Genomic DNA, 14,471 nt, shown 5'->3' with positions numbered 1-14,471 from the left:
TTTGTTTTGTTTTACCTTTAGATAGTTAGCCAACAATTCCCCAGCCTTATTCTGTCCACCATAGAATTCGGCCCTAGTTCTTAAAAGGAAATTGGAGGCGTTATACGTGGAATCTTTATTAAATTGAATTTTGGTGGTGATAAGATCATTTAAACAATCTTTTGATTTGGAGGTGAAGTATAAGTGTTCCTATTGTTTGATTTTAGAAAGGAGGTCATTAGTGGCTTGTTGGGCCTTCTTTCATTTGCGAGAGACATAGCTAATGATGAAGTCTCTAGCTGATGCTTTAAAAGCGTCCCAAACTACAGGGAATGGAATTTCATTCGTATGGTTGAACAAAAAATATTCATGAAAGAAGGATGTGAAGGAAGAAACAAACTGTGCATTGAGAAGGAAAGCATTATTAAAACGCCATTTTTTGATAGAAGTAGCTTTTGTAATACGTCCAAAACCATGGAGACTGGGGCATGGTCAGAAATTAAGATGGAGCCAATGTCAGAAGAAATAAGGGATTGGGTAACTTGATGAGAAATAAAAAAATAATCTAAGTGGGATTGAGTCTGATGAGGGGGTGAAAAGAAGGAATATTCTCGCAATGTGGGATTGCAGAGTCTACAAGCATCAGTAAGTTTATATTGTGTAATGAGTTGTGTAAAAGATTTTCGTGACTTATGAGGAACATATGTACTAACTAAGCATCTATCCAAAAATGGGTCAAAAACTTTGTTGCAATCGCCGACAAGGATGAAATTATCAACGTAGTGTTGAGTGATGAGCGGTGAGAGGGAGTTCCAAAAGGAGGCATTGCCACTCGTAGGGGCATACAGATTTAAAATGGAAATGGGGACATTATCTAAAGTAAAATTCACTAGCACCCATCTACCTTGAGTGTCTGCACAATGCGTAACTGCTTTGATTGGAAGAGATTTTCGGAACAAAATCAGGACTCCATTACGCTTACCATCACCTGGGGAAAAATAAACTTCACCTACCCAACCTCTCTTCAATTTAGCAGATTCATCAGCAGACAAATGTGATTCCTGTAAGCAGGCTATGTCCGCGTTAAGTTTGGCCAGGTGGGATAATACTCTCTGTCTTTTAATTGGTTAATTTAAACCCCTAACATTCCAAGATAATATTTTCAAAGGCATAAAATAATTTTAAAAAGGCATATCAAAAAACCAGTTGAGAAACAACTGTGAAAAAGAAGAACATTCAAGGCATATAGGCATAAGAAGAAGAAACACCAGAAGTGAAAAAGAAGAAATGCATAGAAAGCAGCAGAGTAAAAGTCAGGTAAATAATGAATGAAAAAATTGAGAAGAAAAATAAAAAGTATAATAAAGAAGTAAGTGAAACAGAAGGAAAATGAGAAATCTGGATCAATAAAGAGATAAAGAGAAGAGGATGAAAAGAAGAATAGCAAAAGGAGAGATGAGATCCTGGGGAACATGAAGAAGAGAAAGAAAGACATATGAGAACAAAGTAGCAGAGTGAGAAGAACAAAAAACTTACATATCGTTGAGAACAAACAAATGGGAGGGAGGATGGAGACCACATAGAACAATGATGGGTCTTAAGCTCCAAAGGGAAGGCAGGGAGGGAAGACGACCGCAATGGACTCCGAGGACATGAGGATGGGTGATAACGTGGAGGAGGAGATCTGCATAGAAGGGGTAAAAGGATAAAGCTTATCATTAAGAATATGAATTTAGTACAAACAAGCAACTAGAAAAACTATCTGAAGAGAACAATCATGAAAAACAAGAAAAACATACTATAAATGCAATAATACAGAATAGTATAATTTTAGTGGATCATCGTATGTAGTAGTTTTAAATTTTAAAAGTCACTTCGAAAAGGCAGGGGTGGAAAGCCCATATCTCGCTCCCATAGAACACAGCTGTGGTCTAAGTGAAAGAAATTCTTTACGCCGGTCAGAAGTGGACTTTGCATAGTCCTGTGAGAAGAAAAGGCGATTTCCAGACCAAGTAATCCGAGGGATAGCTTTGGCTGCTGACAAAACTGTGAGTAAATCTCTATATTTGAGGAAGTAGATGATGACACCTTTCGGCCATTTAGCAATAGAAGCAGATAACCCAGCAGCAGGAGGGGGGCCTAAGCGATGAGCTCTCTGTATGTTGAAGTTGGTGCTATCTGGTAGCTGGAGAGTTTTTGGCAAAAAAGATTTGAAAAAAGGAAGGGCATCAGACCCTTCTGAATTTTCCGCAAGGCCATAGATGCGGAGGTTGTTTCTCCTATTCCTGTTTTCTAAGTTCTCAATTTGTTTGTGGAGTGTAGAAACTTGTACGCACAGCGGATCAACTTTGGCAACAGAAGATGTCAGAGTATCAACGTTTTGTTCCAGAAGGGTCACACGCTCATCAATATTCGACCATTTGTCAGACAAAACCTGAAGGGTAGTTTTGGTTTCCTCAAGAGTTTTTTTTGTTTCTTCAATAAAAGGGCGGAGGACCCTTATTTCCTCTAAAAGAGTTTCCATTGTTACTGATGAGGGTTGTTTGGAAGGAGAGGGTGGGTCCTTTTTTAATCTTTTAATAGAACCTTTGGTGGTACCACTTGTTCGTGGAGCCGAAGGAGAGGAGGAACCTTTAGACGAGGCGTCAAGGGAGTCATCCATCTCGAGACACTGATACCTAGAACTTGTATGAAGGAGAAATTTGCGTGGAATTGGAGAAGGCTTGCAAAGATCTTTAGATAATCTACCCATAGAGTACATAACACATGCAACATGAATACATTAGAACAGGCATGTGCACGATTAAAACTGTTTACTGTGGATGAAAATGCAAGTGTGAGTAAACATGACTACACACAGTAATATTGAGGAGTAAGGGCGGATGTGTCATCAAAACAGAGCTAGTGAATTCAAAAAGACAAGGAAGAAAGTGATTGCTCATACAAGTCAAAAGGAAGCAAAAATCCTCAAAATGAAGAATAAAGTCACATACATTGAAATACAATAAAACTGAATGCAGTGAACTAGAATTGATATTAAGTGAACCACATATATAGATCAGATAAGGAAATGCTAGCTGACCAAAGCAGGGGAAATACTACATCAAAAATGCATATAGTGGATTAAGTGGTTGTGCGAGGGTTGCTAAAACACATTAGGGTAGAGACATTTGTGTCTTTAACTTCAGAACCCAATATGCACTGTATTATAGCTCCCAGCTGACCACAAAGAAGTTACATGCAGGCATGTAAACACTAGTAGTACCTGAAAAATAAATGCATAACAATATGAGCTCTATGAAAAAAAAAAAAGTAAAGCAAGCGCTTAGTACATGAGGAGGTATAACCTCAGAGAAATTAGATGGTAAACTGCGCCAGTTTGAAGAGAAAATGTCTGCAAAAACTTAAAACAGTAGAATCCGGAAGCCTGAGGAAAGCGTTGAAGCAAATATATTCACAATAATGGCGCGGTTGAGTATTTGAGGCAGGTTAATACTGAGAGTGAAGTAATAGGCGGCATTAAATAATAATAAAACTTCCTGGTAATGTAAAACTACTAGGAGCAGAAGCTCCGTCGGTAGATTCAAAAAACGGCGGCCGCAGGTTAAAAAATGAGCATCACAGTTGTTCATGAGGGGAAAATAAGCCTCAGTCGCAAGAATAAATAAGCTAGGTAACAAAAAAGTGCTTGTTTGTATAAAGGAATAACTGCATTAGAGTGAACTGTTAGGCTGCATCAGCGCTGTGCAGGGAGCAGCATAAGCTTGTGGAGAAAGATATCCAAAACGGATAAAATAAGCATTAAAATGAGCCTAGTCGCTCCATAGATGCTCCTTGATGGCAAGTGTGCAAAGCGGTTCAACTTGTTGTAGGATGGCCAAGGCAATAGTGAAACAAAGCCTTAGAATCCAAATTGAGCAAAGAGCCGCTAGGAGCAAGGCTCCGTCAGCGGTGTCGCACAATGGTGGCAGCAGCGGGAGGAATCAGCGCCAAACACACTTGCCTGATAAAAGTCTCAAAAATAGTTCAGCAGAGTGCCCAAATTTGTCCTGCTAGATTTTCATTGTTTCCGACGTCGAAATCCATGGCTCTCAGTGCAGAGACTTCGAAGGGAGTCACGTCGGGGGCTCCACTTTCCGCGCTGCCCGGGAGAGCTACAGAGATGCCACGCCCCCCAGCATTTACACATTTAACTAATCAAAAGTCTCACTCTAACCACACTACTCTCACTACACAGATTAGCCGTTGCATGCTCCCATAAGTACTCTTCTACACCTGAGAGACTAATAGGCAAACACTATTGACAGCAGTCTGACAGCCCTCAGAGTTACTATTGTAGAAAACGACCATCACATTTCTCAAACCCTTAGCAAAATAAGAGCAGTTTTTGTGCATATATGAATTTACATTGAAAAAACAAAGGCAAGAGGTGCTTAGCAAAACAGGAACAGTTGGATTCATCAAATACTACGGCTGGGAGCACAGTTACAGAGTTTGGGTCTGAGGAATGTCTCAAAGCACAATCATTATGTACTTATTTACATGCATTTCTTGAAGCATCATAAAGCATCATAAACGACTCATAGATCCTGTTTTGGGAGAGGAATGTATGCCTAATCATGGAGCCATAAATGAAGCTCACCACAAAGGCAGGTGGGTCTCAACTTTGCATTGACACAAGGAGGCGCCAGTGGGTAACGTGTTCAGATGCCAGGCATGAGGAGTGTGTGCTGTGTTCTGATTGGCTGAGTGTTCTTAATTTCATTTGGCATCTAACTTATGGTGTTTTGGGAAAGCGCGCCCCTCCAGCCATGTGTGTTTTATTGGGGCCAGTCTCCCTGGACAATTGTGATGTCAATGCCTGTTATGTGCCAACCCACCTGTGATCTGTCAATCAGTAGCCTCAGGCCTAGGTCGCAGGGCCTGCCTGACCATGTATATCTGACTCAGAATTGATGGAAAGGTCATATCGCGAGATTTTGACAACAGTGATTCAATTTTGTTTTCATATCAACATGTATCATTGTGAAGATCAATGTTAATACATCTTCACCCCCACACACACTGGCTGTCAAACACTACTGGCAGCACTTTTGTGCCCCTCTGAGTCTCACAGCTCCAACAGAGCTCTCATGAACTAGCATTCTAACACAGCACTCTTACATCTCATGAACTAACAGTCATACTTTACTGAAAGCATTCTCACAATGTTCACAGAATAGCAGCAAAGGCTTTCAACTGGAAATGCTGCTTTTTTATTGGTGAGTTTGTAAGTGAAGTATTGTGAATTGACAAGTGGATGAATGCAACAATGAGACAATACGTTGATAAGTAGTTCATTGTATGCAAGAATGATTGCCTGCCTGCATGAATGATGAGAGATTTCATGCACTGGTCAGTTGTTGCGTCCTTATAATCCGGCTCACTGGAATTATGTGTCAGAGAAGGACCAAATTATTCTGCAATGTTGAGTAAATTATGTGACAAGAAAGGACAGCTTGTGTGGCGTAATGCAGCACATTTTACATAAGCATTACTCCCTTATTTTGTTCTATTTACACAGATTAGCACTGTCCGGCTAGATGTTTCACCTCATTAGTACCAGTTTAACAACGAAATGTAGCAATAAGGAAAAAAGTGACCAGTAAACCTGTCCAAAGGACCTTCCATTACATGGCAATATGTGTTGCTGTGGCGTTAGTAACTTCTTATAATCTTATAACATGTTCCAAAACATGGTACTTTATGGTCATCAAATCACGTATGCGAGTCAAATATAGACATAGTAATGGCAGAGCTGGATAAGAATGTTAATGTGCATGACTCACATTTTTTTTCATGACTAGAGAGCACAACAGCATAGTAGTCTCACCCAATTAGACGTATACATCAATTATAATCTTTTTATACTTTTTATTATCAGTGACCAAAATCTACTAATCAAATCAGTCTAATTTTTCATATCTCCATATTAATTAAATTCACAATGTGTATAACTCAACCAATTCTGAGTAATTATTGCACGTCGTCATAGCAATCTTGCCCCACTGGGCAAATCAAAGCAGGATTATTGATGACGGCCATCTTTTAATGTGTTCTGCCTCCCAATTTTATGTAATAAACATCTTACATTGTGCGAAATTCTCATAGTGCACAGCTCATTCAAATTAATAATTAATGCACATAACAACATAGAATTCTCGCCCCATTGGGGGCATGCACCAAACTGATTTAAGTCTGTCAGGGCACCATTTTGCCATAGCACACTTTGCCTATTACATTCATAAATAATTAACCATAGGGCCTCTCGGCAATCATAGAGTAGCTATATGAGTTCAATGCTTTTTCATTTTTATTAGAATCAAATAATTACCCTTCAAAAACAAAAAGAAAGAAAATCCGATATCTTAGCTTTTTCTCGTCTCTCTTGTGGACTGGAGGTCCGCACTCCATTGAGTCAAATACATGCAAGTGGGCCCTGTAAATAAACACAGACATCAAAAAGGTTATACTTAATCTGATATAAGTATCTATCAATGTTCTGCTACCCCTCTTCTGCACTGTGTGCTTCCTGTGTGAATTGTAAAAGGATCATTATTAACTACATTACTACAGGTATCTGTGCATCTTCTCATCAATATTCAGACCTATAATTTCTCAGGTGTTAAGTTGTAGAATGCACTTGCATTCTAGCTGCCCGAGTATGTTTTCTCTATCACCACCTTGAAGTAACTTCTCTACCTGGTCAATTACAATGTATGTTAAATACTGTGGGTTACATTCATGGTGTTGTTTGAAGTGCCTGCTACGGGGTAAATCTCATCCACATTTTTGATAGTTCGTATATGTTGTAGTTCTCATTTAGGTGCTTGTAGAATGGTGCTGCAAGCATATCTCTTTCTACAGGGTCAAGTCACCACATGTGTTACAAAATGTTATTTACAGTTGAGAGGTTTTCTGATTTCTATTTTCTCTATGCAAGCATGCCTTACATTTACTGTATTTCCTGAATCCCTTCACTGGTTTTAAACAAGTACCATAGTTTGTAATCTGGCTCTTGACTAAGATGTTCTTGATAGACCTCGATCTCCTGTAGGTGATCAGGGGTCTATCCCCAAAGTCCATCCCTAAAACAGGGTCTTGTTTAATTAGATGCCATTGTTTATGCAGGGTTTTTCTCGTCCGGTTATGTACTTTGCTGTACGTAGTGGTAAATCTACATTCCTCTTGAGTAGAAGTACTACTACGACCAAGTACACCTGATCTTTCTCTGCTTATCTCTGCTGGTTTCTGAAATAGCAGATCGGTTCTAGTTTTGTACAGGCCTTCTGTTTAGCATGTATTAGGATTTGTTCACTGTAACCCCTGTTTCTTAATCTATTTGACATTTCTGTTCTGTTTGAGAAAAGGAGTCCTGTGTACTACAAATCCTTGTTGCCCTTAACAGTTCACCATATGATATGCTCTTCTTAAGGGCAGCCGGATCCAAACTGGTAGCAGGTAAAGTCGAGTTACCAGAGGTTTCTTTCCTAAATACTCTCAATGTGATTTTGTCATCTACAACCTCTAATCGGATGTCCAGGAAATCAATACTTCTGTCACTTACACAACTAGTAATGGATAGATTCAGATCATTATCATTAATCTGTGTTGCAAACTCAACAATTAACTTATATATCTATTACCTATCCTAACTGTAACTACCTACTGGCGACCAATGGTATCAATTGGTGACTCCTCAATCCTCTCTGTCCAAACCATACAATGTCCACATTTGGTAAATCAAGATTGTAAATACCTCTGTTAGCTGCGTATTTTTGACTCCAGTGGACATAGCTATGACCCACAAACCAGACTTTTTGCATGTCGGAGGTAGATTTGCTTCTAGTCAGATGAGTTGTGGAAATGAAATGGCAGTTTGATTATGAAAAAAAGTGTTTGAGAATCAGTGCAGTTGAATAACCAGAAATGATTGGAGCTTTCTTAAAAATCTCCACTGAAAATTAGGGTGCATGCTTTTTTTTGTAAGAAGTCATTGCAATGGTTGAGAAAAAGTCATTTAAACAAACATTTCATTTCATTAGCTAGTAGATTGAGAGGTCAAACAGCCTTGATGGATTTTTTTGTAACATAGTATGATGAACTTGTGAACTGTGTGCTGGTTTAAGAGGCAGTTACCATGGTTACTTGGTGAATGAGCACTGGAAGGCGCCAACCCCCATCGGGGAATGGCGTCGTTAGTGGCAGCCAAAGGGGTCGACCCGGAGCCGGGTCACTTCCGGGTTGCGTGACCCGGAAGTGACCGTCGCGTCAGGACCAATGGGAACAAAGGACGAGGCACGCCCCGGAAGTGTTAGTAGGGCGCGGGGCTTAAAAACCCGCGACCAGCATAGAGGCCCCCTCTTTGTCCGCTGATCATCCAGGAGTCGGACGTCTCCAAGAGAAGACATTGTGGGAGCATCGCGTTCGAGTATACAGCGAGAGTTACCCCGACTCGTGGCTTAGGTTAGCGGGCCTTGCAGTGTCTGCTAGATTTCCTTACAGCCTTTTACAGCCTTTCGTGCTTAGTTTTTGGATTTAAATGTTGTTGGCAGGGGGGGGGTTTGCAGTGGTAAATCCTCGTGTCCGGGGGGGAGGGCGAGCGCTGGCGCTCGATCATCTGATTTCCTGGGGCCCGGGCACATCCGTGGCGCGGCGGGCCTAAAAAAGCCGTTTGCGTTTCTCGATAAGTTTCTAACGTTGTTTTCTTTAAGTGCAGGATGCCGTCGAAGAAGGTACCGAAGGGTAAGCAACCCGCAGCCAGGAAGGAGGAATTCCTTGCCTTTACGGAGCTGCTGGAGTTCACAAGAGAGAAGGGCATGGATTGGGTACTTAAGAATATGAGAGACGGGGCTAAAGCAGATGCGAACTCTCAGGAGGAGAGGGGGAGAGGCAAAAGAACGAAGCAGACCCCAGAAAAGCTTAGAAGCTCGGCAAGAGGCAAGCGGTCTAGGCCAACGGATTCACGACCAGTATCACCAGGTGAGGAGGAGGCGCCAGAGACAATTGATTCGAACTCAGGCGCAGAAAACGACACAGATGACGCCGATGGGCAGTATGAGGCAACTAGGCCTGCGCTGTTAGGAGGGTTCCCCGTCACTTCTGTGGGGGGGTCCGGTCCGCACGGTATGTTACCGCCAGTAGTGGCACAGCCGGGTAGCGGAGTGTCGCAAGTTTGGGTTCAGCCCGGGGGGTCGCTCAGTTACCAGGGATGCAATTATATGGGTCACATGGTCAGGCGATAGGTAGCAGCCCGGTAAGCTCAATGTTTCCGGCTTACTCAGCTCACGGGTCCCCCTTAGCGATGACCGCTTTCTCTAATCTAGGGTGTCCAAGTCAGGGCTCAAGGGCGAATGCAGTGGGTGAGGTCCCGGGTCCCTCTAATGGCCAGATGCATGGAGGGTTTGGGGGGCAACCAGCTGGTTCCCCATTATTAGCTTTCAGCCCTCTAATGTTTGGTTCTTCCTCGATGACCTTATCGCCATCCGCGGGGATAACTTGGCATGTGCCAGCAGATATGAAGGACAGGATACTCAGAGGCGAATACATAGAAGTGTTCGACCTTATCAACGCGGGGGTGGCGGCTGGAAAGCCCAAAGCCGGAAAGGAGGGAGACTACAATCAGAAGAAATCATGGGTAGAGTGGTCCATGAAGAATTGGATCACGGGATTTGCAATATATGCCGCTGTTATGCTTGAGAAATATCCTGTGTTAGGTCCACAAATGATGAGCTATATTTCATTGATACATGGTGCGGCAACGGAGTTTCCGGGCCAGGGGTGGCTGAAATACGATAAAATGTTCAGGCAGATGAAGGCAGTTCACCCGGGTATAGCATGGGACCAACGGGAGATTAATTTGTGGCATACAGTCTTTTATTCCACCCCTTCAACGCCTACCCCAGTGCCCTCAACTCAGAGCCAGTCCTTTCGGACTGACAAAGGGGTCAGTGAAAAAAAACCGGCCTGCTGGCAGTTTAATAGAAATGAGTGTACCAGGGGGGTCTCGTGTAAATTCAAACACTGCTGTTCCTACTGCGGGGGTACCTCTCATCCCGAGATTAGGTGCTTTAAGAAAACCAGTAATCCCAAAGAACAAGCCAGCCACAGTGCCCCAAAAGGAAAGCCAGCTAAGACCCCTGACAAAACTACCAACTCCAATTAAACGGCATGTTCTGACACACCTCCTCAGTAAGTACGATAATCTGGGGGAGGCCCAATTCCTACTGCAGGGTTTTACAATTGGCTTTCGCATCCCGTCTTCAGCCCCACCTTCCAATGTCCCACCTCGCAATCAGAGCTCGGTGTTGCGAAATATGGAGGCAGCTCGAGAAAAGATCATGAGGGAGGTAGCGTTGGGGCGGGTTGGGGGTCCTTTCACAGAACCACCTACCCATAATCTGGTTTGCTCCCCTTTGGGTCTAGTTCCGAAAAAGGAGGAGGGTAAATTCCGTCTGATCCATAATCTGTCGAGTCCCTCAGGGCTTTCAGTCAACGATAAGTTAGACCCGGATCTGTGCTCAGTGAAGTATACCAAATTTGACACGGCTATTGAGAAATTGCAGGCATTAGGGGAGGGAGCTCTAATGGCTAAAGCCGATATTGAATCAGCCTTTCGATTACTGCCCGTGCACCCGGACGACACCAGGTTCTTGGGCTTCACATTCGACGGTAACTATTTTCTGGATTTGTGCATGCCTATGGGGTGTTCTATTGCCTGTGCAGTTTTCGAGACTTTCGCAAGGTTCCTAGAATGGGCGGTGGAGCAGTTTCTGGCCTCGGACAACTCACATGCTGTAGTCCACTACCTGGACGATTTTCTGTTCATGGGTCCCGAGGGTTCCCAGTCGTGCAGGAAGGCCCTGCTGGGCTTCCAGCGCGTGGCTGAGGCGCTCGGGGTACCTTTGGCGGCGGAAAAAACCGAAGGCCCGACCACGTGTTTGACCTTTCTGGGCATAGAGATTGATACGACAGCAGGAGTGTGCAGGCTGCCAAAAGTCAAGGTCGATGCCTTTAGGGCCGCTATTGATGGCTGCCTGGGGGCAAGGAAGGTAACCTTACATCAGCTACAAGTGCTTCTGGGTCAGCTAAACTTTGCTCTGCGGGTCATTCCTATGGGCAGGGCCTTCTCCAGGAGTATAGCGAGGGCGATGTCTGGACTGCGGGCCAAACACCACAGAGTGAGGCTCTCAGCCACAGTTAGAGAGGATCTTATGATTTGGAGAAGTTTTTTGAGTGACTTCAATGGCACGGTATTGTGGCGATCAGCCTGTTCTTCTAATACGGATCTTGAGCTGTTCACCGACGCTGCAGGTAGTATTGGTTTCGGAGCTATATTCGGTCAAAAATGGTGTATGCAGTGCTGGCCAGATGACTGGATCGAGCGAGGCCTGACTACTAACATTTCCTTCCTTGAACTTTTCCCCATAGTGGTGGCTTTGCACTTGTGGGGAGATCTGCTGGCAAACAAGAGCATAGTATTTTGGTCAGACAATATGTCCGTAGTCATGGTGATTAATAGCCAGAGGGCCACCTGTACTTGGGTACTCAGGTTGTTGAAGGAATTGGTGTTGCAATGCCTGAGCCATAATGTCCAATTCACTGCTAAACATGTTCCAGGTGTCGAAAACAAAGCGGCTGATGCATTGTCTCGTTTTAAGTTAACAGAGTTCCGGGAGCATTGGCCCCAGGCGGAGACGTCAATGTCAGCCTTCCCAGCGGAGCTATGGAAGTTTGGTGCCCCACAGCCCCCGAGTTGATATCTGCATCCTTGGCTCCAAGGACTATGAGTATGTATCAGAGGTCATGGGAGTCGTATATGGCATACCTGAGGGGTGTGGGTGTAGCGGACATCTTTGCCCCCCAGTGTGTATTAGGCTTCATCGTGCAGCAGAAAGAGCAAGCGAAGTCGGTAGCATTCATGAGAAGGCAGCTGTCGGCTGTAGCATTTTATGCGGGTCTACGGGGGGTGTCTGATCCGACTAAAGACCAGAGAGTTAGAAGAGCAATGAGAGGTTGGGAGCGCCTAGCGCCTGTGGGAAAAGATTGTAGGAGGCCGATAAACGTAGAAAAACTGATAAAAATCCTAGGAGCTCTCCCTTTCGTATGTTTCTCCCAGTATGAGACACAGTTGTTCCGGGTGGCCTATGCCTTAGCCTTTTGTGGGGCCCTGAGAATTTCAGAATTGCTCCCGGCGTCTAAATTAGATAGGGAAGGGGGTCTGAGGTGCTCTGATATAATCGAGTCCAAAGGTGTCCTACGGCTAAGGGTGCGGAGATCGAAAACGGATCCGCTGGGTAGAGGTACCTGGTTACAACTGGGGAGAGTAGAGGGTGAGCCCTTCTGCCCGGTCAATTTACTGAGGGTATTTCTCCAAGTCAGGCCCCAGGGAACTGATGATAGACTTTTGATTCACGAGAATGGGTTACCCCTTACCAGGTTCCAGTTCACTCGGGTAGTAAAAATGGCCTTGGCACGGATCGGAGTGGATCCGGCCGAATTTACATCACATTCGTTTAGAATTGGAGCAGCGACGACGGCTGCTGGCCTAGGCCTACCCGAACAGGTAATCAAAAGGTTGGGTCGCTGGAAATCATCTTGTTACGAACGTTATATCCGACCGCAATTAGTCTGAAGTATCTTTCGCTTGCGTGCCTTTTGTGAGAATCGGTTGCCTGTATCTCCTCACATTTATTCTTCATATTTACTTTAGGTACCTCCCCTAAGAGAACCCAAATCTGTTGGTGCGGCCACTCCTTCATTCGCAGGGCCGGGGCGCACTTCGAAAAGACGCTCAGGGACAGGGTGACCATGATGCGAGGTTGTGACCATCATTGGGTGGGAATAGGCGGGCAGCGCCTAGCGGACGTCCCGAGGGATGTAAAAGCGGCTCTGGCAAAAGGCATGCCTTCGCCAGACGTATTCGTGTTGCATTGCGGAGGCAACAACATGATTCCAGGCGGGAGGAGAGAAGTGAAGGAATCCCTGTTTTCTACCCTAGCAGCAATCAAAAACATTTTCCCAGAAGCTATAGTACTGTGGTCGGAAGTCATCCCGAGACTCGTGTGGGCTCGGGGCGCACCCATGAAGGCAGTAAACAGATCTGTCAAAAGACTGAACCAATCGGTGGCGGAAATCCTGAAACAATCGAGTATTAAAGCGATTCGCCATAAATTAATTCAGGCAGAGAGGCCGGAGTTATATGCAAAGGACGGAGTTCACTTGTCGGAGGCGGGTATGGAGATATTTATAGAAACAGTCCTAGGAGCCGTCTCCGAAGCTCTTGAGCGCAGGGGGGGGAGGCCGAGTCCGCCAGTAAGCTCCTCGTCCTGTGGCGGGGTTCCGGACAAGAATACCACGGGAACTTCTTGTCTAGAGACAGTTAACTCTGAACAGGTTTGCTAAATCAGTATGGACTCTGGGCTGGCGGGAGAGTTGGGGCCGACCTGCTGGTGGCCTTGGCTTTTCAGCCCTACCCCAGAGGCCGCTGGTTGCCCAAGTGGGCGCTTTCCTCACCTGCGGCTCTGTTGACCAGAAGGGGGTTAACGTATGGGGCAGGTGATCTGGATTGTGGCCTGCTGGCGCAACCCTGAAGTCAAATAAAAGGCCCAGTGGAATGGGCGGAGAATGTATATATTGTATTATAAGTGCAAGTTTATTCCTAAATACTGTTTTGAATATGTACGAATAAATAAAGAGATTGGTGGGTCAATGAGGCAATTGACCAGAGAACTTAAATTTTAATAAACAAGCAGCACACTGCAGAAAATCAAGTACGACTCCCGAGTTTGATGTGGGGTTGGGTCCTTGTAAAGCATGCAGTGTGGCGGGGGGAGAATGCACTTTGTCTGCCATCTATAGGGGAAGGGGTGAATGTTATGTGAGTTTCAAAGTCTTGAAATGTACAACCAATTAAAATCTGCAGTTTGGTTTTGTATTTGTGTGGGAATAATTTTCATTGGTTAGGTACAAGAATATGGCTCTGAAATGAGAAAGAATCAATGCCATTATTATCTGGCTCAAGTGAAGGAAGCATTGTTCAGACATTCTGCTTAAGAATAACTGTTGACTGTGATTGACACTGCTTTTCATCTTCCAAAGCATTTTTTTTTGTGTTGAAATTTTTTATTGGAGATTTGAAGATAAAAGTACAGATGCAAATAATGATACAGAGTAAAATCTGTGAGTAAGGATTCTTTTAGAAAAGATAGACAGCATAAAGATTTTTGACAAGTATCACAGTGAGTGTCTGCGTGAATTAAGGAATTATATTTTTATCTTTTTCCATAATGTTAGCTGTGTGTTTATAAAGTAGACTTCTTTTTAAATTGTTTTTTATGCTTGGATTCAATGCTGGTTTAGAAATTGTGTAATGGTTTTATTGGACTTGTAAATATGCTCCTTTTTTTGAAGCACCTTGTGCAACCTTTATCATGGGTGGAAGCAGTGAATGT

At 43.9% G+C, this 14,471-nt stretch overlaps 2 protein-coding genes across 2 annotated transcripts in view; both read left to right on the top strand.

Moving 5' to 3' along the window:
* ADCY2 (adenylate cyclase 2) overlaps positions 1 to 14,471 on the top strand; it is a 3,890,318-nt gene that overhangs the window by 225,317 nt on the left and 3,650,530 nt on the right. The window lies entirely within an intron of this gene.
* On the top strand, positions 12,026 to 12,652 carry LOC147722841 (uncharacterized). Its single transcript, XM_086966586.1, has one exon. The coding sequence runs from the start codon at positions 12,026 to 12,028 to the stop codon at positions 12,650 to 12,652; it is 627 nt and encodes a 208-aa protein (XP_086822712.1).

The sequence above is a fragment of the Lissotriton vulgaris genome, chromosome 4_1 (genome assembly GCF_964263255.1).
Source record: "Lissotriton vulgaris chromosome 4_1, aLisVul1.2, whole genome shotgun sequence".
Classification (NCBI taxonomy): Eukaryota; Metazoa; Chordata; class Amphibia; order Caudata; family Salamandridae; genus Lissotriton; species Lissotriton vulgaris.
The sequence above is the reverse complement of the archived record's forward strand: the minus strand, read 5'-3'. Positions and strand labels throughout refer to the sequence as shown.

Excerpts from the sequence above, each read along its gene's own strand:
- LOC147722841 (XM_086966586.1), top strand. The coding sequence starts at position 12,026 with ATGAGAGGTTGGGAGCGCCTAGCGCCTGTGGGAAAAGATTGTAGGAGG.